The 25,744-nt window shown below is 38.1% G+C and overlaps 1 protein-coding gene across 1 annotated transcript in view; it reads left to right on the forward strand.

Annotated features, from left to right (window-relative positions):
• Positions 1-14,641: 14,641 nt before the first annotated feature.
• ANKRD22 (ankyrin repeat domain 22) overlaps positions 14,642-25,744 on the forward strand; it is a 34,227-nt gene continuing 23,124 nt past the window's right edge. Inside the window, exon 1 of the mRNA XM_037804605.1 lies at positions 14,642-14,898. Coding sequence (XP_037660533.1) covers positions 14,878-14,898 — 21 coding nt within the window. The 5' untranslated portion in view covers positions 14,642-14,877. The remainder of the gene's footprint in view (positions 14,899-25,744) is intronic.

Genomic DNA, 25,744 nt, shown 5'->3' on the forward strand with positions numbered 1-25,744 from the left:
AAGAAATAGAACATCGCAAACACCCCAGAAACTCAAGCTCCCCCTCCCTATTACTATCCCCTTCTCCTCCTGAAAGGTAACCATTACTCTGATTCTAACATCCTAGATTTGTTTGTCTCTTTTTTCCTTCTCCCACACTCAATCACTGCCCAAATGCCTGTGTATGATTACATAATCATAAGTTAGAATCAAAAACTGAGAGTTAAAATTAGGTTCAAAACAGTTTCAAAAACACCAAGAGAAACTCAGCTCATTAACTTGGCCACATCAGAAATTTCCTCAGGGAATGGCTTTGCATATTTCGCTTTTCTTACAGTTTTTGAGACATGTATTGAACTATGGGTGATGACAATTGGGAAAATAGTACTTTGTTACCTTTTCCTCAAAGGCATAGAATAGCCACAGGTAAATATGGAACTTTTTGCTATGCTTTCTTTTTTCTACTGAATATTTAGAACATAAAATACAAAAAATGATATTGAATTTTATAGGTCAATATTTTTTCTATTCAAATGGCTAATTTAATGTATTTCTTTTTTAAAAAGTGCAAATAAAAACAAGACAAGCAAGACAAACATTTACAAGTTCTTCTGATATATTTCTGAGTAGACAAGGCTGAATATTATCCATAATAGTTAATATTAACTAAGTTCTTGTAATGCACTGTTATTTACACATTCAATCTCTCATCCAGCCCCAGAACAAGCTCCGAGTAATGCACTATTAAAATCTCTATTTCATAGATGGGGAAATAGATGCATAGAATGTGAACTCCATGAGGCCGGATATATGATCAGTTTTATTTACAACTATATTCTGAGCATTTAATATAGTGCCTTGCATATAGTGGGTGCTCAGTACATATTTATTGTGAGGATTAATAAATGAATAAAATATAACACATCCAAGGTTTTATAGCAAGTGGATCCAGTTCTGAGTCCAGAGCAGGTGCCATTAACTTCTACTCTGTACTACTGAAAAGAGAAAAGTCTTTATCCTAACTGCAGGTCATAGATGAAGCTGCAAAAAGAGCTGCTAAGACCAGAGATGAATGTAGATAGGAAGGAGATGAGATCCATAAAAAGGGGAGTCTAAACGTTGTCCTGAATCCCTGAATCCCTCATGCTTTGATGAAAACACACTATCTGTAGTTATTCAAGCAAGCATATATGACCCAGCATTTAATATCCTGACTATATCACATAAGTAACCTAGATCTTGGCTTAAGGACTCAGACACTTAGGAGCTGGAAGGAACATTCAGGATCAGTCAATAAGTTACTCCATCCAAGACTGGGCCCTTCTACATTGAGCCAGGCTTAGCTTCTTCAATACAAAGAGCTCATATTAAGCACCTTTTATTGTGTTTTTTTCTCCCTCTGTTTCCAGCAGTATTTATATCTGTGGAGAAACTCTGAACACATGGACCACAGTCATATCCCTATACTCTTGAAGTCTGATTATATGGAGAGAAGTTGGAGGACTGGGAAATCTAGCCAGGGGAAGCAGTTAGCTTAGAAAGCATATATTTCATATGAAAAATTAGAGGGTTGTGAGCTGGTAGTAAAAGATTGGCAATAAAAATGTATTAACTGATACTCATTTCATCACCAATCATTGAATGTTGTTGTTTCAATCATCTTTTGCTAGGTAACAAACTACCCCCAAATTTCTTTAGTGGTTTCAAAACACTTAATTTCATGATTTTGGAGGTTGGCTGGGCTCTGCCAGAAGGTTCTTCTGTTCCACATTGTGTTCATTGGGATCATTCACATGGGTGCATTCAGCTGGAAGCTCAGCTGGGGCTGGAACATCCAAGATGGCTTCATTCCCATGTCTGTTGCTTCAGCTTAGGTGGATGGAACCACTGGAGGTTGGCTGGGCTTCTCTCTCTCTTTGGGGTCCTTCGTAATTTGGGAATAAAGCCTGCATTTCTTTGCATGGTGGTGGAATGTCAAGAAAAGTTGAAAAAGAAGCTGGCAGGCTTTTAAGTCCTAGGTGCAGAACTGGCTGCCATACCCTATTCAAAACATATCACAAGATTTGCCCATATTGATGGAAAGAGCAGAATGCATGTACAGGGATGGGAGGAATTGTTGACTGCTATCTTTGCCAAAAGTTTCCAATACTCTTTTCTAGTCTAGGCACTTCAAATCATCATCTCATCTAATTTTGATGACTGTCCTTCCACGTCTCAGATGCAGGGACAGATGCTCAGCAAGGGGCGGGTTAATTGTCCAAGGTAATTGAGCCTCGTGGCAATAGAGAGCCAGGAATGGAAACTCTATCAGATTCCAAAGCCAGCGTTCTTTTTAATTATGCTGCAACATCTCTTGATTTTGAAGTATTTGGTTAGAGACCATTTGGACGTAAATTTAAGCAACTTTGAGCTCAAATGCTTTAGAAGTCATCTTATCCAACCCCTTCATACCTCAGTTGAGGAAAGTGAAGTCTAGATAGATTCAAATTCATGCAAGAAATTAGATCAGGGACTTGAAATCTGATGTCATAACATTTTATACCACAGTCTGAACCAGGGTCAATTTTGGATTTAGGGGTCTGAAGCTCCATAGAAGCATCTGATACATGAACTCACCCAAGCAATTCAGTATCCCAGCATCCATGGCTATATCTGTGGGGCTTGCTCATTTTCTCATCTGAGTGTTGAGATTTGCCAGCTGCTGGGCTCCTTGGGTGTGCCCAGTCATGCAGGAAGCTGAGATGAACCAATGAGGGGTTTCTTCCTAACCTATGTGATCAGGAGCTACATGGGGAAGAAGAGCCCTGAGGAGAGGGGCTGGGAAGATGTACAGAAAACCTGACATTAGCATCTAGCTAATTTGGCCTTCTTCTTGAGTGACCATTTGCAATGATTCTGCCTCATGCTGTTTGACTTGGGTTTAATATCAGGAAGACCTTGCCCTGAAAGAGAAACATTCTAAGATTTATGGATTTATCTACTGTGCCCTTTATTGGGTCAGAGATCATTAAATGCCGGATTTGTAATTCAACAGGACAAATGCTAGTCAAGTTGGATTTTAAAAACTAATGCCAAAAGAAGTAAAGGTAAAGGAGTCTGAATTTGCTTCATAGGATCGCCACATAAATCATCATAAACTTGCTGGCTTAAAACAACAGAAATTTATTCTTACAGCTCTGGAGGCTAGAAGTCCCAGATCAAGGTTTCGGCAGGGTCATGCTCCCTGTGAAGGCTCTGGGGAAGAGTTCCTTGCCTCTCTCCTAGCTTCTGGTGGCTCCCAGCTATCTTTGGCTTGTATCTGCATCACTCCAGTCTCTGCCTCCGCCTTCACATGGCCATTTTCCTTGTGTGTTTCTCTTCTTCTTACAAGGACAACAGTTATTGGATTTAGGGTCCACTCTAATCCAATGTGACTTCATCTTAACTCGATTATTTCTGCAAAGACCCTATTTCCATATAAGGTCACATTCACAGGCACAAAGGGTTAGAACTTGAACACATCTTTTTGGAGGACACAATTCAACCCACACAGAGTCCAAAGTCACAATGGGCAATATGGAGTGTCACAGGTCCAGTGGTGCCTGAGGGAGTGAGCCAAAGAAAGCCAAGGACTAGAAAACAAGAAGTCCACACACTGGCCAGAAGTCTATTTTCCACTAAGGACCAAAGCAAAGTGGGATTAAACAAACAACAGTCTCTGAGGTAGCAAGAATGTGCAGTGGTTCAGAAGAAGATTTGGAGGCAGACAGATCTGGGTTTGGGTCCAGGTTCTGCTGCTTACCAGCTACTGACCTTGAGTAGGTTACTCTATGGCTCAGAGCCTTAGTTTCCCCATCAGTAAAATGGAGATAATAATAGTACTTACCTCATAAGATTACCGTGAGAGAGCTTAAGTGAGGGAATGTAGATGAGTTTCTTAAGATGTGTTTGGTGAACAGCAAGCATTTAATAAATGCTATGTACTATTTTTTATTATTATCTCAAGGAATTACTAGGAGGATTAAACTAGACTGTATGTGTCAGGCATCTGGCAGGGGGCTTAGCACATGCTAAGTGCTACATAATGCCAGCTGTTATCACCCATGAAAAGGAAATGCTAGGTAATCGCTAAAAATGACATTGAAGAATATTTTATAATATGGAAAAGACTCACTATATGAGTCTTTGCTACTAAAGGCAAAATGTAGGATAAAAAATTGTGCACAAAATCTCATTTTTTGCAAATATATAAATAAACTAATAAGAAATGAATGAATGAATGAGTGAATGAATTGTGCTTATATAGCCATCGGAAGAGGATAGGAAGAATAAATACTAAAAGAGAGAATGTAAGCTCTAATGGTTAAAAACATGAATTTTAAAGCTAAACATCCTGGGTTTTAACCCCTGATTCACCATTTGTTAGGTCTGTGACCCTGGGCAAGTTACTTAACAGCTCTGTGTCTCAGTTTCCTTATCTGTAAAATGAAGGTGATAATTGTACCTACCTCATAAGATTGTTGACCCTAGTAAAGGAGTTAATACCTGTAAAGGGCTTAGACTACTCCCTGGCAACAGCATAAATGAGTACTACAGTATCTATACTGTTGATGTCATCATGTGTGAGTGTTGTATACATCTATCTATCTATCTATCTATCTATCTATCTATCTATCTATGATGGATTCTTGGGAAGTTTTTTCCTTTCTATTATCCAAATTTTCTGTAATGACTATGTATTATTCTTTTTAATGTCAAAAAAGCCAAGAAAAGTTTATCATTTTAAAGACAAGAAAATCAAAATTAAAATCAGTGAGAGTTGTGTTTCTCAACCTTTTTATCAGAGGAACTTTTGTAAAAAAATTTTTCATAATGGCCACTCCTCTATAAAATTTTAATATCACAGATACATTGAATATCTCTATATGTACTGTATTTATATCTGTGCTATATTCATAAAAATTGTAAGATATTTTTTGCCCCACAAGAATCAATTTTGTCTCCTTGAGGGCAATCATGCCTCTATTGAGAATGCATGTGTTAAAATAAAAGGTCAAGAAAGAAAGATCTAGTGTCCAGGAAATTTAGCTGGTCAAAATCATAGTACCAGTAATTCAGACACATGCATGAGCCTGTTCCTAGTTCATGGGTTGTTTACAATAAAGGCTCTTTTTGGGCTTTATGCCTAGAATAGAAACTAGCAGGGAGCCTTGACTCCAAAAATGCCCAAAGGGAAATGAGGGTAGCTGTTAAGAGTAGGTTACAGAAACGTTAAGGTTACAAATGTGTTGTAATCTAGCTGGGGCATGTGTAGGAGCTCTGCAACCACAGAGAAAGCAATGTACTTCAAAGCATCAAGCACGGTATTTTGCGAAATATAAGTACTTAATATTTATTTAATGAATAAATGAATGAAAAAGCAATCCTAGGAACTTTTTTTGACTTTTTTCTCTGCCCACTAGACCCGTGAAGCCTAAGAAAGGAATGGTGCATAGGGGAACTGATTCTGTCCCAGATGTACAAAGGAAAAGGCTCTTAAACAGAACTGCTGCCAGCCTTGGAGCAGTAATTTAAGGATCTTTAAGGATCTTGAAGGCAGGATCAAAGAACTGATGCCAGCCACGCCCAGTGTGGAATGAGGGGTTTACAGAAACTAGCAGTGGGAAAGGGTAGAAAAGCTGTCCCTGCATACTTTTTGGTTTTTTTTTCTTCCTGGTTCTGTCTTCATAATACAGCTTCATTAATTTTACAGGAAGAATTTTCAGAATCTAAGACTCAAATGATTCAATCATATTTAAATATAAATGCAAAACATTGCAATTGAAGCTAGATAAAAAGTTACAGTTGTCCCTGTACTACTTCCTTTCCAGGCTTTTGTGCTTGAAAGATCAAATATTACTATTTCTCAAACTGTCCTCACCCTTCTAGGTTCAGGCTCATCTGGAATGCTTATTAAAATGCAGGTTCCAGGCCATTACCTAGAGATTGATTCATTATTCATCAGCTCTGGTGTGGGTGTGGGGAATTTACAATTTAGCAAGCTCCCTAGTTATTCTTAGGCACATTATATAATAATGATAAGGAGAATATGAATGACAATGATAGCTAAAATGTATAGTGATTACTGTATGCCACACCCTAGGGGTTTCCCTGTATCCCAAGGAAGAGGAAATCCCAATGAATTTGACTAATATTGGATTTTTTCAGAGCCTTAGAAACTAAGGTTCAAGCCATATATAATTTGATTTAAAAAATAAAGATGTCTGGAACAAGACAAGGGTGCCCACTGTCACCACTGCTATTCAACATAGAGGTTCTAGCTGGAGCAGTTAGGCAAGAAAAAGAAATAAAAGCATCCAAATTGGAAAGGAAGAACTAAAACTTTCACTATTTGCAGATGACATGATCCTATATATAGAAAGTCCCCCAAAATCTACAACAAAGATACTAGAGCTAATAAATGAGTTTAGCAAAGTGGTGGGAAACAAGATCAACACACACAAATCAGTGGAGTTTCTATATACTAGTAACGAACAATCTGAGGAGGAAATCAAGAAAAAAATTCCATTTATAACAAGTAACTGAAAGAATCAAATATCTAGGAATAAATTTAAGCAAGGCTGTAAAGGACTTGTACAAAACTGCAAAACATTGCTTAAAGAAATCAGAGAAGACCTAAATAAAATGGAAGGACAGTCTGTGTTCATGGATTGGATGTCAATGTTACCCAAATTGATTTACCAAGTCAACACATTCCTAATCAAAATTTCAACAGCCTACTTTGCAAAAATAGAGAAGCCAATTATCAAATTTATTTGGAAGGGAAAGGGGCTCCGAACAGCCACAAACAACTTGAAAAAGAAGAACAAAATTGTAGGACTCATACTGCCTGACTTTAAAGCATGTTACAAAGCTACAGTGGTCAAAACAGCTTGGTACTGGCACAAGGATAGATATGTCGACCAATGGAATCAAATTGAGAGTTCAGAAATAGACCCTCACATCTATGGTCAATTGATTTTTGATAATGCTGCCAAGTTCACTCAACTGGGTAAGAAAAATCTCTTCAACAAATGGTGCTGGGATAACTGGATATCCATATCCAAAAGAATGAAAGAGGGTTCCTATATTATACCTTATAAAAAAATTAACTCAGAAGGGAAAAAAGACCTGAATATAAAAACCAGGACCATAAAACTCCTAGAAGAAAATGTAGGGGCACATCTTCAAGATATTTTGGTAGGCAATTTTTTCTTAGACTTAATACACAAAACACAAGCAGTGAAAGAAGAAATAGATAAATGGGACCTCCTCAAAACTGAAACTTTTGTGCTTCAAAAGACTTTGTCAAAAAAGTGAAAAGACAGCTTGCTCAATAGAAGAAAATATTTGGAAACCACATATCTGATAAGGACTTAATATCCAGAATATCTAAAGAAATCTTTAAAACTCAACAATAAAAAGACAAACAACCCAATTAAAAAAATGGACAAAAGATTTGAATAGATGTTTTTCCAAAAAGGAAATACAAATGGCTAAAAACCACATGGAAAGATGCTCAACATCACCAGCAATTAGAGAAATGCAAATCAAAACCATGATGAGATATCATTTCACACTCACTAGAATGGCAATTACTAAAAATATAGAAATTTACAAGTGTTGGAGAGGATGTGGAGAATTAGGAACACTCATTCACTGGTAGTGAGAATGTAAAATAGTGCAGTCACTGTGGAAGACTATTTGGTGGTTCCTTAGGAAGCTAAATATAGAACTGCCACATGATCTGGCAATCCTGCTACTAGGTATATACCTGGAAGAACTGAAAGCAGGGACATGAACAGACATTTGCACATCAGTGTTCAGGGAGACATTATTTACAGTTGCCAAAAGACAGAAGCAACCCAAGTCTCCATCAACTGATGAATGGAAAAACAAAATGTGGTATATACATATGATGGAATATTATTCATGAGTAAAAATTAAGTCCTGATGTATGCAACAATAAGGATGAACCCTGAGGACATTATGTTGAGTGAAATAAGCCAGACACAAAAGGACAAATATTGTATCATCTCACTACTATGAATTAATTATAAGTGAACTCATATAGTTCGAATGTAGAATATAGGTTACCAGGAGACAGAATGAGTGTAGAGAATGGTGAGCTGGTACTTAATTTGTACAGAATTTCTAATTAGGTTGATTGTAAACGTTTGGAAACGGATAGAGGTGATGGTAGCACATTATTGTGAGTATAATTAACAATGCTGAATTGCTTGAGTCGGGTTGAAAGGGGAAGTTCAGGGTCCTGTATGTCACAAGAAGGAAAGCTAGAGGATAAAACATGGAACTCAATAACACAACGAACCCTGTTATGAATGATGACTGTGGTTAATAGTACTAATGTAAGAATGTTCTTTCATGAACTATATAACAGATGTATATCACTATTATAAGGTATTAATAAAAGGGTGGTATATGGGAAGAAAATACCTAATACAAACTATGGACTATAGTTAACAGCAGTGTTTTGATATTCTTTCATCAGTTGTAACAAGTGTACCACACCAAAGCTAAGTTTCAACAATCGGAGGGTATAAGGGGTAGTGAGGTTTTCTTTTTGGAGTAATGAAAATGTTTTAAAATTGATTGTGGTGATGAATGCACAACTCTGTGATTATATTCAGAGTCACTGACTATATACTTTAGATGGATTGTATGGAATGTGAATATCTCAATAAAAATGCTTTAAAAAAAAATAAAGATGTGTGATATTTCTTATGCCCTGAATATCATGAAGAATTCCTTTCTGTCAGAGTTTGATTATTCTATTTAATACTACATGACTCAGCCGAGAGTGAGCAGTGTAAAATTGGGAGGGAAAGAGTGGCTAAGAATATGGGAAAAACCTTCCATTGTTTAGTGTGCTAGGTAGCTTTAAAATGGTTGGTCATGAATGAAGTACTGACTTCCAGTTTTTAAGTTTTTAGATGTTGTTTTTCTTAATACCTTCAAAGCAATTTTTAAAACTCAACATGATTGAATGTTTTATTTCAGACCAGTGAAGAGGTCTGTTCAATTGTTTGGGGGGATTTGGGATTGATAGAAGAAACAAAAGAATATTTTGATTTGACAGAGGGGAACCTGAAACTACTTCCTTAGGACCATGCCTTATTCTAGGATAAATAGTCAGTTGAAAAGGTCTGGGCATTACTAGGAGCTAGGGAAATAGGTCAGCTTCTACAGAGAAAGGGTAGAATTCTGGTCAACCCAAAGCCCCTAATGAAAAACAAACAAACAAACAAAAACCTGTATTATAAAATAGAACAAAACAAATAAACCAGCCCCATAAAAACTTGAGGCTATAGTTCATAGGCCTGGAGCAGAATATATCATCCAAAGAACATTCAGGCCCCCAGAGGGAGTAGACATACCTCATCTCTTTTGCAAACTCTGAGAGGCACGAGTAATAAGAGAAAATTATAATTCATAGTTTAAAGTGGGCGGAACCTTCCATCTGAGGTCAGAGTAGTAAATGTTTTAGTCACACCCTAAAGAGTAAGCTTGTTTTATACTCTGAAACTGGTTGTATTAGAGAATAGAAAGAGTCTCGCAATTTAAGTCACCTGCTGACTCCTGAGTCACTGGAGGGTTAGTGGACAGTTTGTAGAAGTAGGTTACTATATCCTCAGTCATCCTACGAAAAAGGGTTTGTCAATAATATAGTCACTTCCTAATTTTCTGTTTTTACTAAGAGATGTAAGTAAACTCCCTTGTCTCAAATAGGTTTAAATACTGCAAAAACTAGGAAACACAAATCAACAGCATTCCAATGACTATGGAAGCTTGAGCATATTTACCCTTCGTATTTCCATTAAAGCAGCATGCTAATGACCAATGCTGAAAGTACATAGTAGAGGATGACACAGAAATAGAATACACCATGGAATTAAGTGTTGCATGAGTGTTAAGCAATCTTAGCAATGAAATGACTTATTTTAAATTTTAACTTACAATGCCAATTTTTTTTATTTAAAGGCTGTCTGACCCATTTCCTTCTCTATTATCAGAAATTTCTTATTTACTGGAAAAGTCAAAATTGATTTTAAATTTGACAAGATTATTTATGACTTAGAAATAAAGACCCTACCTTGGTGTAAAGCAATAATTTTTACTGCAATTTGGCCTGACTCCTGGACTTAATAGGAAATGAAGAAATAATATATAAAACATTCACTGGCAGGAGAATTACAGAAAGAAGTGGCAGGGCTCCAATATATATAACTCAGAAACACAAACACTCTAAGTAGCAAAAGTACCTATTTGATTTGATAGCAATTGTTAACACTGAAAAGTGCTAAAATGAAAGGAAAAAACCCTTATGTTATTTAAAGAAGAAATAACTCTGTGTTATCAAGCACTTTATAATGATTATAGGAAAAACCCTTAGACTTTAAAAAGGGATCTAAACTCTTCCATTTCTTAAGCTAAGGGCCACTGGTCTATATGCTAACGACGCTCAAAATCTTTACCTGTAGCTCAACTCTCATTCTAAAATTCCAGAACCAGAAAACAAACCTACTTTTGGATATCTTCATATAGATGTACTACAACTCCCTTAAACCAAGTGGTATAAAATTGAACTAGACTTCTCTCCCTTTTCCTTCTCCAAATTTGCTCCTTTTCTATTGTTTTGCATTTTGGTAAAAAATAAAATCTACCAAATTTCCCAAGCCAGAAATATGCATGTCATCCTTGATCTGTCATTTCCCATATATTTTATATCAGATTAGTTGAGAAGCCCTGTGATTTCTAGCTTCTAAACATTTCTAGAGTATTGTATCAGGCAGGGTCCAGTCAGGAAAAGCACACTAGTTGTTTTAACATTAAGAAATTAATATAGAGAATTGGTTAAATAGATCTTGGCAGAATGTAAAGCAAAGGCAAAGAGAGAACACTGAGGTAATACAGAGAACTTCAGGAGCAGCTACTATCCCTAGAGCTGGGAAAACAGAAGGGGATGGGGTTATGAGAATTTAGATATTTGGGGGAAGGATCCTAAAACTCTGGAATCCAGGCCTTGAGGAGAGACAATTGTCCTGCTGCTTGCTGGTGGTTGCTGTTGGTGCTCAGGAGCTCAAACGAGGAGCTCATGAGGTTGGTTGGGGGTGAGGGTGGGGGGTGATCAGCAGGTACTGGTATCTCTGAGGGGTATGGTTAGGCTGGTCTTGGGAGTGGGGAAAAAGGCTGGCTCAATGGCTGTTTCTAGGTTGAAGAGCTATTGCTGGGATGATTCTGAAGCTACGTAGCCATGAGCAGGTCTCTTTCTTCTTCCTTCAGCCTTAGTGTCTCCTTGGAGCACTCCCTTTTGGGAGAAACTAACAGGAGGCCAGCTGTAAGAAAGGTGGCTTGCAGAGGTCCAAGACTCTTGGTTCCCTATTGCTGCCATTATGAATTACCCCAAACTAGGTGGCTTAAAACAACAGAAATGTATTTTCTCACAGTTCTGGAAACTAAAGGTCTGAAATCAAGGTGGCAGCACAGCCATGCTCCCTCTGAAACCATCCTTGCCTCTCTGGCTTCTGGTGTTAGCCAGCAATCGTTGGTGTTCTTTAGCTTATAGAGGCATTTGCCTCCATCTGGTGACTCCTCTCCTCTTACAAGGAGACCAATCATATCGGATTAGGGCCCAACCTAATCCATTTTGGCCTCATTTTAACCTATCCCATTTTCAAAGACCATACTTCCAAATAAGGTCACATTCACAGGTTCTTGGGGTTAGGAGTTGAGTATATCTTTTGTGGGGACAAAACTCAATCCTTATCAGCCAGGTTCAGTATCACAGAACAAAATATAGAAAAGTGGGTTTGGAGCTGGGAGACAGTAGCCTAATAACTGACAGTCATCAAATCCTGTTATTTCTACCTCCGAAATTCGCAGGGTTCATTCTCTTCTGTCCGTCCCCACGGCTGCTCTCCTGGCTTCAGGAGGGCTATCTCTCAGCAGATCTAATGTAGTAGCCTCCTAACTGGTCTTGCTGTTTCCTTTCTTCCTTGCCTTAAAGTCACTGTCCACAAAAAAGCCCAGTGAGCTTTATAATAAAACGAAATTCTGATCACGACACACCTTTACTTAAAAGCCTCCAATGGGAACCGCTGGACAATGCTAGAGGGTCAAGTTCTCAATGGGAAATGGTGAGGTTCTGCGGATCCCTCTCTGGTTATGCTCTACTGAAACCCTCTTGGGGGGAAGTCTTTGGGATCCACTTTGAGGGAGCCTCTCTCCTTACATGGCAGCAGAAGCTGGTGGGCCGAGGTGAGCCACATCCACAACCAGCATCGAATGGACGCCTCTAATTTTGAGTCTTTGTTGTCTGACTCAGACATTATTTCTTGACAGAACACATTCATACGTGAAAGTTGTTTCTTAGAACTTCTTTCTCTTTATCTGTCTTTGTAATTATAGGCTCCGCTTGTCAGAGAGTGAACCTTAAATGCTTCTTTAAAAATTATCTGTTTATCAGATCTCATTCTGGCCGTATTTCACCATATTCCATTCTAACATTATAATTTATCAAGTCCACTTCCCTCACCTTTAATTTTCCTGTTGACCTAGACAGGGTTTTTCAACCTCAGCACTCCTTGGGGCCCTATAATTATTTGTTGTGAGAGGCTGTCCCATGGACTGCGGAATGTTTAGCAGCATCCCTGGCCTCTACCCACTAGATGTCACTTGTGATAATTAAAAATGTCTCCAAGACATTGTCAAATGTTCTCTAGGGGTGGGTTTGCAAATAAAATACAGGGCTCCCAGTTTAATTTGAATTTCAGATAAACAACAAATACTTCTTTAGTAAAAGTCTGTTCCATGAAATATATGGGAAATGTATCTGAAATTCAAATTTAACTGGGCATCCTGTATTTTTATTTGCTAAATCTGCCAATCCTACCTGGGGGACCAAATCACCCCCGGTTGAGAACCACTGCACTGGAGTTAAATGCAAGTGTTTTGCCAAAATTGCAATGAGTTAATTGCTTTTTTATTGATTTGTTTTTGGGTCATTCCTATAGTAAAACAGTTGATTTTTCACAGTTGTAATGAATATTGTGCCTTTAGAACCAGGCACAGTCAGGGGAGAGATGAAATTATAGTCCTGATAGAAAATTAAAGAAATCTTCAGAGTTCTGTCCAGAAGGAAAGGGCTTGGAGAAGAAAGCTAGTAGCAACCTTAGCAGAGAGGTAGTGGGAGTGAAGAGTTTGGTCCGCACAAATAAGTTAGAAGAGATTTCAAAAGAGTTGCATAAGATAGTGAAGTACCCAATGGAAAATTACTATTTTTTTAAGTCAATAGGAAAACTCTAGAGTGTCTCAAGACACTAGAGAAATGCAAAATCAAGCCATGCCAGAGAGAAAGTCAGCTGCCAACTTAGTGGGTATTGCAGGCTTCCATCTCCTCCAAGAGAAGAATTAGCTAATTCTTCAACTCCTGGGATGTTGGCTTCAAAGCCCACTCTAGAGTGGAATATGGTATCCTTGTTGATATAGCAATTATAGAAATAGCTCAGTGTGTCTAACAGTGATGGGTAGGAAGAATTTCCCTGAATAGAAATAGGCATAAACCTTGGATCCTGGCCACTACAGAACCTCAAGTGTTTGGGACTATGAATGACACAATATATTTGAACTGCTTCTTTAACGGATGTGTGTGAGGGGGTGTATTAATTCTGGGGAAGTTTTAAAATATTAATGTGATTGTGTTAAGTTCAGAGATAATATGTGGATATTTTGCGTTATATTTTGTATATAAAATGTTTACAACCTTTAGGAGAATTTGGCACATTAGCATGTTTGACCAAGCAGCCTGGTGATTCAACTTAAAATGTGTAATAGAGAAATTGAGTTTAGACTTAAGGTGTTTAAATGGAATGTTATAAAATAACTTGGCTAAATTTGCAAACAATATTGGGATGTTGAAGACAAGTTAAGATTTATTACGTTGGTTAATTTAATTTATTAGATTTACAAAGATACTTTAAGTAGCTGGGAAAAGGTTACTTAGGCTGGCAATTGACGTGTTTAAAAAGGAAAATTAAATATACTATACTAATCTTGTCAGTGTTATTTAAACATTTTAAGATAATTTAATTCGGATGGAAAAGAGACTGATTCTTCAAATAGTTTAGCATTTTTCCATTTGAGTGGCTCTAATGTTACTCAAAGGTGCCCTTCAAAGAGATTATGAGTATATTTTAAAATACATATACGTAAAATAAATCAATCTCAATTTATTATTTATCATTTTCTTAAATTAACATTAATCAAAGACTTCAAGGAATGATAAATAATCTCATCTGTACTTTAATAAAAATACCCAAAAGTTCATATTAACATTTTCAAAGATTATTTTTCATGAATGTCAAACCATACATTTTGGTTGATGTCCCTGGTTCTCAAAAGGGAGTTTGTTGTTCTCTAGCCTTTCTCAATGACTGCTGGAAACCAGATTTCAATTAGGAAATCTTCCAACCACAGTATGCTAATTTGAACCCTGAGTTCTTGTTGCTAGCATGAGAACTTTCCTTCCCTTCCACTTGGCTTCCTTCTTCCCTGCACGCTACCATTGGCAGAGCAAAAATGACTCAGAAACTGGCTCTACGGGGTTGTAACCCTAGATAATACACCGCTTGGGTCATTATAGAGTAAACCAACGTGTTCATTTCACTGGGCTGGGCTCTCTAGCAGGTGGATTGCTGCCTGCCTTATTAGAGAAGCCCTTACAGGTGTGGAAAGAAAGGGCCTGCTACTGCCTGGACTTCTAGGAGCTTTCTCTCCGTTGGGAAGGATTTTGATGTGAATCAGAAATATCCCCAGAAGATTCAGAAAGTTTTAGAGTGAAGTAAGCTGTGAAGGACCAGCATGGGCATCCTATACTCTGAGGTACGTAACCTTTTGGAAGAAGGACTCCAAAGATATTTTAGACCACTCATGCTTTTCAATGTAATTTGCTATCCCAGTTAATGTGCCTTATTTTCTTCTCTTCAACTTTCTTTTTGAACATTAAGCCAGAAAAAATAAAGTTCAATGGTTATTTTTTTGGATATTTTTAAAATAGCAAATTGACTTGTGACTCTAAAATTTCAAGTAGATATATGTCTAGATGTTTGCAGGGATAGTTGGGACTTTGCAAAATGGACTTTGAATTGTGTTTTTCTGATGTCAACATCCAGAGGAAAAGTGAAAATTGTACCCAAATAGATTTTCTAAACCCCCAGAAGATTGATTGTTTCTTTATGGAACTGCTTGTACAGTTCATGCAGTTCATAACACCTTACAGCTCATCTTTTGAAGGGAAAGAAAGTCACCTCTAACAATTATCAATAAAGGCTATCACTCTGTAGAAGGATAAAGACATTTTTTTGAGTTTCTTCTTGTAAAACATTAAACATTCTTTCTACACCCGATGGGTACAAAGTACTTTTCCCTGTATTGAAAGTAACGTATTAGAATCAAATGGGTTTTTAATACTGCTTCAAAGAGAGCACAAAAGAGTGATGTTAAAATAAGAGTACAAGAGGCTTAATGACATTGTTATTCATGATTTCCTCTTGGACACAATTAACCAGTTAGTCTGCATTCCATTGCTGATGCTTGACAAAACCTCCTAGGATGGTTTTGAACTAATATTAAAGGCAGTCTCTCTACATTTTCAGTTATTTTTAATGCTGTGCGTGAGATTGTCTTTCTATGGTAAAATGTGCTGTTTGGTTTATAATTCTAAATATGTCCTCCTTGGTGACTGTTGTCTTATGAAGAGGTCATAAAAATGAAAATGACAAACATGTAATGTTTTAAAATGCCACTCTGGTAATTCTCAAACTTTAGATTGCATAAGTATCAGGGAGAGGAACTTGTTAAAAATGAAGTTTCCAAAGTTTCCACCCCGGAGAGTCTGTTTCACTTGGTCAGTGGTAGGAACCAGAAACCTCCTTGTTAGAGGAGCATGGCCAGGTGATTCTGGTATAGATGATCTGGAGAGAAACACTGCTCTAGGCTGGTGCTTTTCAAACTTTAATGTGCATACAGATCACCTGAAGATCTTATTTAAATGCAGATTCTTATTCTGTAGGTGTGGGTGGCACCTTAGAATCTGCATTTCCGGTCTCTCTCCACTCCCTTCTGTGTTGCTGGGCCATTGACTACACTGTGAGTAGCAAGGCTCTGGTTTAGAGAAAAAGTCTTGGTGAGAGCAGTGCAATTGTCTGTTGGTTGGGCGTTAATTTGGCAAGTAGCTTGAGGCAAGGCAAGGCAAGAGTTGTGGAATTACCTCCAAGTCTCAATAAGAATATTCCAGGAAGTAGGATGAATGTTTCACTTTTCACATATATCTAGGACAAAGCAACTTGAAATTTACTATGATATTTTTTAGAAAAACACAACAACCACATGTACATACACACATACACACACACGAACCTAATTTACTTAGTAGCTCATGGGTAATTACTCAAACAAAGCTCACAGTATTGAATCAAAGATAATCTAAGGTATTGTGAAAGAAATGTTGCCAGGCAACTCACTATCACAAGTGGAAGTAGATTCTAGGCCCTTACATTTGATTCTGCTCACTTGCCCACTCACTCTAGTACCCTTTTGGCAAATAAATTTTCAGTTTGCCTTAACTTAAGCAGAACTTCCCCCTTGATGTCAACTTTTGATACTTTAACTAACATTGTGCTGTGAAACATCCAGGACTAGAATAATCTGACATGGGCAATGTGTGGAAGATACTGAGGAGGAATGAGTTCTTCTAGATCAAAAGGAAGTAAAGAGTCTGGTCCCACTCTCTGGTATTCTGATGCAGAAGGTCTGTAGAGGGACTGTCCCATCTAAATTTTTAAAGAGGTTGAGACACTCTGGAGTAATCTTTCAAATATCTAAACATAACCTACTTCTCTGCCAAGCACCAGTTTCTCGTCTGTCATGTACCAGTCGCTCCGTGTTTCTCAAGTGTAGAGACTGTGAGCTACAGATTAAGGTGCGGGCAAATCCTCCAGTCCTTCTCCATTCCCTGGTCCTAGGCTGCCTCGAGGCATCTAGTTTTTATGTAACCTTTTAAGGAAATTTGACTTCCCACCTTGAATGTGGGGAGCTCCTGTAGATTGTCATTTTTCCTTAGAGCGTTGCATTTTTAGTAGTAATGCAATACACTTTTTGTGAAAGAAGTAGAGAATGAGGGAGTATCTCAAAGTTGGTCCCAAAATCTGCAGACGGGAATAAGCCTAGAGCTCGGTGAGAGGACCTAGCTTTGGAAAAATCATTCCCAGCTAGGTAAGCTGGACTTGTAAACAAGTATGATTTATTTAAATCCTTATCAAACATATTTGCTCTTAATAGTTACTGAAATAACATTTATTGAGGGATTATTATATACCCCGTCCTGTTCCAATATGTATTAACTCACTTAGTACTGACACCCATCTTACATGATAGTGACTGCTTTTATTCTTATTTTACAAATAAGGAAACTGAGGCAAAGATGGTTTAAGTAACTTGCCCAAAGTTATGCAGCTAAAAAGTACTTCCTGGGGCTGGGACATGAGACCTGTGCTTGTGCAATTGGAGCAATTCTTACACAACTGATGAACACTAAGTTCTTTTTCTAATTGTTATCTCAGTAGGGATACCATATGCCACATACGCCCTTAAGATAAAGAATGGGGTAAACTAAATCCAGGTTCCAATAGGGTACATGCTATTCCTACCTGGTAGAAGAGAGCTGTTGCATTGCAAAGAATCATAAAAACTGGTAAGAATGAAGATGTATGAGAATTTAAAGAGCCCAGGAACTCGTGTTTAGGAGACCTACAGAATTTAGCAGACTTTTCTGTTTATGCTTGGCCCTGTCAGCTGTGGAAACAGGCCCCAAAAGAAGTTTCCTGCTAATCAGATCGTATTGATGTATCCCTTTAAATTTGGGGAATATCTAATTATAAGGTTATCTATGGGCTGAGGGAAGCATGGTTACATGGACACACACATACATACACCCTTAACATTAATCCTTTGAGAATGGATCAGTTTTTCAGAGAAGCTAATGATACTATAGAAAAAGGGCATTTGGTTCCACAAAGAAACAGACTGGTTTGAACAATAGTGTCCAGAGAGAGTAATGTAGTTTGAGGAGGGCCTTACTGGGAAAGCTGGTATACGTGAGGGAGACTCAGGAGAGACAAGGGATACCGTTGTGACTGATGGGAAGACATTGGCCTGGAATTCAAGAAGCCCTAGACTGTAGTCCTGATTGTGCCAGAAACTCAGTGATTTTACCTCTCTGGGTCACGGTTTCTGTGTGTAGAAAACCTGAGAGCTGGATGAGATGCAGTTCAGTACTTAACATGATGTCATTTTGTGATAGAGAAAAGAAAGGCAAAAAAACTGGGGAAAAAAAAATTAACACCCTTACAGTCTTACCAGCTCTCCTTATCTACTATGTTTGATTATCAAACCCTGAGCCAATTTTGGTTATCCTGTATGCAGAAAGAACACCAAGGGGCTTCCACCCCAATTGATTTCTTAATTCTTTCCTTGTATATTGTAAGAATTACACAAATTGTAATGTAGTGCTAAGTCATATTTCAAAAAGGATATGATAACTTGAATGTTTAAATAGAAAACAGAACTGAAAATCTGTAAACATTCACTCACTCACCCATCCATTAATTCAAGTGACAAATGTTTATTGACAATATAATATATTCCAGGCACATGCTAGCAGCTGGTATATAGTGGTATATTAAAGTGGTCCCTGACCTCTTGGAGTTAATAATGTAAAAAATAAACATACAAATAAAAATAGTTATAAATAATGAAAAAAGGAATCAAAGATGCAAACACAATGAAGAAATAGTTTATAAGAGGTATTGGCAGGGTATCTGTATTTAACTAGGTTTGAACAGTGGTTCCTCTTAGTGATGACATTTGAGCTGAGAATCCAGTCTTGGAAAGCCCGGAGGAAGAGTGTCCTAGACAGAATGTCTGTGTGGAGAATCTGAAGCACCAAAATGAAAACATTGGATCTGTTGTAATAATTGACAGAGTATTAAATTAAGGATGTCCTGTGGGAGCTGTTTACCTTGGTGCTGGCAATAAAAGGATGTATTGTCTGTAGGAAAATTAAAAATAATTAACTAACTAAAAGTTGATATGATTTTTATTGTCATCATTCTCCAGTAATTCTAGACATTGCCAGTTTGACCTTCTCCTTGCCACCAGGGCACACCACTCCTACCGGCCTTGGGTACCCACTGTTTGACGGAAAGTCCCGGTGCCCTGAGTGGGTGGAGCTGCAGCTGGAGAAGTTAGCAAGGCCCAGATCATTTAGGTTTTGTAGGCCAAGATGAGCAAGTTAGATTTTTATCCTGAACCCGATGGAAAGCCATAGAGGATTTTAAGAAGGGGAATAATATGACCCAGTTAGTGTTTATAAAGGGACTATAAATTGGAGAGATGCAAGAGAAGGAGCTGGAAGCCTGGAAGGATGCTATTGCAGTCATCCAGGGAGTGATAATGGTGGCTGTATTAGGCTGGCAGATGAATTTAAGGTACATTTTTAACTGAAAACTTCTGTGGTTTGGAGGTGGGGGGTGAAGGAAAGAGAAGAATTAAAATTGATACACAGGATTCTGCCTTAGGCAAGCCATGAAGCCATGGAATGGTGGTGCGAGTAAGATGGGAACACTCAGAGAGAGGAGAGAAAGGGAGAGAGAGAGAGAAAGAGAGAGAGAGAGAGAGAGAGAGAGAGAGAGAGAGAGAGAGAGAGAGATGGGTGAGATTCGGAGTTCTATTTTGACATGTTACATTAGAGAGGCCTGTGAGACATCCAGGTAGGGATGGAAGATGGATATGGGAATATAGCTCCAAAGACAGGCTGGGACAAGAGGTAATAATTTGGGAGGTGCCTGCATTTAGATGGTATTTAAAGCCATGGGAAAGGATAAGTTCAGCCAGGGAGAGAATTTAGAAGGAACAGAAGTCACAGGTCATTTTAGGAAGGCTTGGTTTGCCAGAGAAGGAGCCATTAAGGGACGACGTCCCCTGAGCAGCTCTGTCTGAGGCTTATAACACTCAATGAATACAAACACCTTAGTCAAACAAGAGATTTTTTTATTTTTATTTTTATTTTTTTTTTACCAAATCCTTTCTTTCTCCTAGAAATAAAAGCTTAGGGATTTCCAACCTCTGTAGATGAAGTTAACTAAATCAGCACAAATTGTAGTAAGAGAGGAAAATTGTCAGAACTTATATAAGTTCTGAAGATGAAGTTAGACAATCAGAACAAACGTGGTATGTTAGGAGAAACTCAAGTTTTGAGTCCTGTAAAAGGACAGGTTTACAAAATAGCTTGTGTCCCAGAAGTTCTGCTTTTCTGAGAACCCAAAGCAGGGGTGGTTAAGAAACCAGCTTTTGAACTCAGAAAGACTTGGGTTCAAATCTCAACTCTACTAATGCCAAGGAGAAAGCGAGGAGTGGAAAAAAGAAAAAAATTATTTTCTAAGGGGAAGAGAATAAGGCATTTAAATATGTATTCTACAAGATAAAGACTCCATTTCATTTATGTCTGCTTATGTGTATTGCAATTATAAATAATTTTTTGGCTAAATAAATGATTTGCTTTTAATCAACTGAAAAAATTCCACATGGTGTTTTTAAAGAACAGTCTAGGAGATTATTTGAGATGAGAAAAGAAAGCCTAGAAGAGGTTTCTTACTTTTAACCATAAAGATTACATAGACTCTAAGCAATAATTAGTTTAATTAAAAGTCTATGCTGCTTACTTGCATTAGGTAAACAGCTCTAATAGTATAGCTTCTCTAATCTTAAAATTGTTAAGATTGGAAATGACCTTTTGGGAAACCCCTGAAATACAGAAGAGAATGGGATGTGCTAACTATTTGGGAACCCAGAGAGTACTGCAACAAAATGGTTTTCATGCTGACTAACAGAGAAGTCTTAAAACTATATTTCTAAACTTAAATTAGATTATGTCAAAATTCTGCAAATGCTTGCCATTAAACATAGAATAAAACTCAAAGTCCGTAGCAAGGCCCAATGCCTCTCATTCCTGGTTACCTCTCTAACTTCCTATTATTCTCCTCCTTGCTCACACCAAACATATTCCCATCTCAAGACCTAGCCATTTGGATTCATTTTGTCTGAAAGTTACCACCCCCCCACCCCACCCCCCGAAATTTGTCTGGCTTTCTCCATTTTTTAATGTAGATCACTGATCTCTGCTCAAATCTTCACTTTTTCAAGAGATCTAGAAAAAAGTCCTTATCATTCTCTATCTATGCTCTTACTGTGCTTTATTTTTCTTCATTGTCCTTAGCACTCTCTGAAAGCACATTAAATTGTCTCATCACTTCTAACTGCCTGACTAGAATGTAAACTCTGAGGGTGGGGACTTTGGCTGAGTCCTTTTTACATCGCCAATGTCTATAACTATCTGGAACAGAGAAGGTCCTCAAAAATTTTGGTTGAATGGATGAATGAGAATGTAAGTTAGAAATAAGGAAGATTTTTCTGATTATTCAAGCACTGAAAAATGAAAAGACACTACCAATATCAACTTAATACCCTTTCTCCAAAGAGTTTTACATCTCAGATAACTTCCTAATGCTCTATGTATCAGCTCATTGGCAGCAGGAGGGTCAAAATGATACTTCAAGACAGCTCTGGTCCTTTGCAGTCCTGTGCCTCCCAACATGTTGTTTCATTGCCTACCCGTGGGAGGTGCACATTTTAAAGCTGCAAGGTCTGCAGAGGCAATGATCTCACTCTCATGTTGGTTAAAGTCGTCAGCAGTCACTGTGTTTCCACAGATGAGGCAATGGCAAAGGAAAGGGGCAGCTATGTGGACAGCAGCCCAAGTGCACCTGTCAGATACTGGGGGGCTGAATCAAGGTGAGGATGCTAATAGATGAGACTGAGACACACAGCTATAGCTAAGTGAAAATTCACCTGGGGGGGAGCTCCAGTACTGTATTCAGGGAATCTGTAAGCGTAGGAAACTCAGTGCTCCCAGATCCATAGACACTTGATTTCTTTGACCTCTGGGATTCATAGCGGAGTGATTAAAACATGAGCTCATTGTCAGCAGACCTGCCTTCTGATCCTTGCTCTGCTATTTATTAGTTGAAGTTACTTAATCGCTCTTTTGGGTCTCAGTTTCCTCAGCTGTAAAATGTAGACAGCAACACCCAACTCAGTGGGTTGTAGTGAGAACTGAATGAAATAATAAGAACAAAGACCTGGCATCTTTTACAAATATTAGCTATTATTACTAATTTTTAATTAAAAAAAATATACAGCAGTTCAGTGACTCAGTGGCCAGGATTTTAGATTTTTTCATCAGATCCCAAATAAAACACATTCTACCCCACCCCTCCTTTGGCTATATAAATGATGAAATGTCCTTGAGCTTCTAATAGTTCAGTGTGGAAACTACATTGATTTCAGACTTAGTTCAACTCCTTTGCGTTTTAGGGAATAATCCTGCACATGAATCATGATATATTTTGGGGGTTTTAGTATTATTATTTTAAACATTTCTAGTTTGTTAGATGAACCATGATTTATTTTTTTGGTCCTGAGTATTATGATTTTTATGATTTCTAGTTTCCTGGATACTGTAGGGGAAGGTATAATGATAACTTCCTCATCCTAAACATCAGTTTAAAAAACATACACCATGTAGGAAATAATATACTAGATTATGCAGGAGTTATCAGAATGTGAAAAATAAAATAATTGTTTTTCTCTAAGGAGCTTTAAAGGAGCATAAGAGCAGATACAAATAATTCTTCTCCTAGTCCATCCCCCTTGTGGGAAATTCTTGTCTATAGATGACTCCCCATTTTACAACAGTTTAATTTTTCTGCTCTTATGATCAAATTTACTTTGAATGAAATTTCATGATAACAACTAATACTTATTCGTGACACCAAAATAATCCAACTGATCCTGACATCAATATCCATGCCCTTTTCTAGGTAATTGGTGGCACTAATAAGAACATGTGAAGGGTGGAACATACTGTCATTGCATTGAAGTATGATTGGACAACATGAATCTTTGGAACTAAGCCAACATTTCTGCAAAGGCATTGTTTCTCTCCAACATGCTGAAGATTAGGCGTGCTGAGTCCTCAAAAGGAGGTGTTAGCCCTCTTTACAGATGATTTAGTGGCTTCCTCAATAATTGACCTTTGGCAGGCATCCAAGATCCCATTAGGGCTTAATACAAGGTGGGGTGGTATCTACTGTATAACACCTTCCAGACTTCTCATTTCTGTGTACGTGAAGAAAAATTCCTTCCTACCCAGAGTATTGAAAAAAAAAAACCAACAAGCTATTGGGGTTCAGAGTTGATCGTAGGAAAAGGAGGTGAAGTGGATGGCTGGGCAAGATAAGGTTTTATAGAGAAGCCTCCCTTGGGAAAGTTAAATGAAGATGAGACCAAGAAACAGTGGCTCTACTGGAAGCTGGTATCTACCTGGGAGCTAGTGGTTATTTGGATAGGAGACCAGGAGAAAAGACATTGTTCTTAAAAAACAATCTGCAAGCATATTATTGAAATTACAAATGAGAGCTAATCAATAAAAATTAGTAGCACTGTTTCTATAACCACCTTACAAAGTGTAAAATATCACTGATGTTTTCTTTGTTTCATGAGTAGCATTCTTATCTCATGTATGCCAAATTTTTATGGTGTTTTTTTTTAACTGCAATTTTATTGAGATATACTTACACACCATATAATCAATTCAAAGTAGACAATCAATGGCTTACAGTATCATCATATAGGTGTGCATTCATTTCTGCAGTCAATTTTAGAACATTTTCATTACTCCGAAATAAAGAAAAAATAAAAATGAAAAAGAACACCCAAACCATCCCATACACTTATATCCCCTATTATTTATATACTTTTTTGTCATTATTTTATTGCTCATCTGCCCATATACTGGGTAAAGGGAGTGTCAGTCACCAGGTATTCACTATCACACAGTCATGAAAAAATAGGTGGTTTTGATAAATTCACTCATACCCTGGTCCCCTAATCCAAATTCTTCAACTATGAATTTTAGGGTATTTTGGTAATTTTATTAGTGCCACTGAATGCTAGGGAGGGACTACTGTGTACTATGATATAAAATGGGGTGCATGCTGTCAGGTACCCAGTGCAGGGCTCACTGGTTTTATTCATCTGTGTATCCCTAGAACCCAGCACGGTGCCTGGGAGCTCAAAGTCTGTTGAACTGAATTAAGAAACAAAAAGTAAAAACCACCAAAAGCTATAGATGCTTCCGGAAAATTTATGGGTAGGTTTTAGGACGACGTAATGCATAGGGCTGCAGGGGGCTGGGGGAGACATAGTGTGTTTCTGAGAGTTCAAGTCCTGGGCCCTTCCCCAGGCCACCGCTCTTCTAGGTTGGGGAAGACAGTGGAGCCTGGGGAGCATGTGTCAGTTCCTGTCTGTGGTGTGCCTGAACCGGCGGGAACCAGTGTGAACCGGTTTACGAGAGCCGATTATACCACTACCTGGACCTCTCCTTGGTGGTTTGAAATCAGGCAAAGGGGAGTACCTACACCACTGAAATTAACAAATGCCACCTAGAAGATTTTCATTCCTTTTATTCCTTTTGAAGAGCTGATTGTTACACATTAACTAGCGCACCAGAACTTCCTTTCTTTTGTACACTTATGACTTTTTTGGTGGTCTGAGGTGGTAAGGGGGGTATCAGGGCTTCTGATTTGCTGGATTCTAGCAGCTAGAACCCACTTTTCCTCCCCGCTTTCTCCTCATCATTGGTGGGGAAGGCCCTCCTGCTTTCCCGCCGCCTCCTGATCTTCCTCACTGTGTCCTCAGAGCTCCTGAGGTGGTTCTGGAGTCTAGGGTGCAGCTACCAGGCTTCTTGAGCTTCCTGCCAGGGAAGGCGACATTGTGTTCTCAAGCAGACCTTGTTGGAGAAAGAAAAGAAAGCACAGATACATGTGGGCTCTGCCTTGATTTCCCCTTCGTAGCTATCGTTCCTCATGACCCCAGCCCTGCTGGAAACTTCCTTCCATTGCATAAAGGCTAAGTGGGCTGAAGACAACCTTCAAAAAATTTTTTTTTCTTTTATTCCTTTTATATTTATCTGAAAGATGGAATTTACTGAGAAGTTTATAAATTCATAGTATGTGAAGGGGTATGTCATCAGAAACAGACTTGAGATTAATTGCACAAATAAAGTAAAAACCTAATAGGTGTTCATTGTTATTCCCTAGGATTCCTTAATTTGAAAAGGAAGAAAAATATCTCCTTTTCTTGGGAAGGCATTTAATTAGTGCACAAGATTCTTTAGCTGTGTCATTTTGCTTCAAAAACTGTGAGTCCTGATCTTCTCAGAAATTGCTATAAAACACCTTCAGTGAGTGGAGCATTGATGGTTTATAAGCAACTTTTCAAGTCCTCTGAGACTCAGGGAAAGTTCCAAATGATCTTTCCTTAGATTAGGAATTATGGAAGATTCATCAGACGTTAGAGGAAACAATACTAAAAAGTGGGGTGGTGGGGGAAGCTTTGCTTTTAGAGACATCCATAATGTAAAGTGTAAGTAGTTGGATATTTCTCTATTATTAAAATAATACCCCCTATGTGATGATACTGTGAACCACTGACTGTATACTTTGGGTGGATTGTATGGTGTGTGACTATATCTCAATAACACTACAGTAAA

This window comes from Choloepus didactylus, chromosome 15, assembly GCF_015220235.1.
Source record: "Choloepus didactylus isolate mChoDid1 chromosome 15, mChoDid1.pri, whole genome shotgun sequence".
NCBI lineage: Eukaryota > Metazoa > Chordata > Mammalia > Pilosa > Megalonychidae > Choloepus > Choloepus didactylus.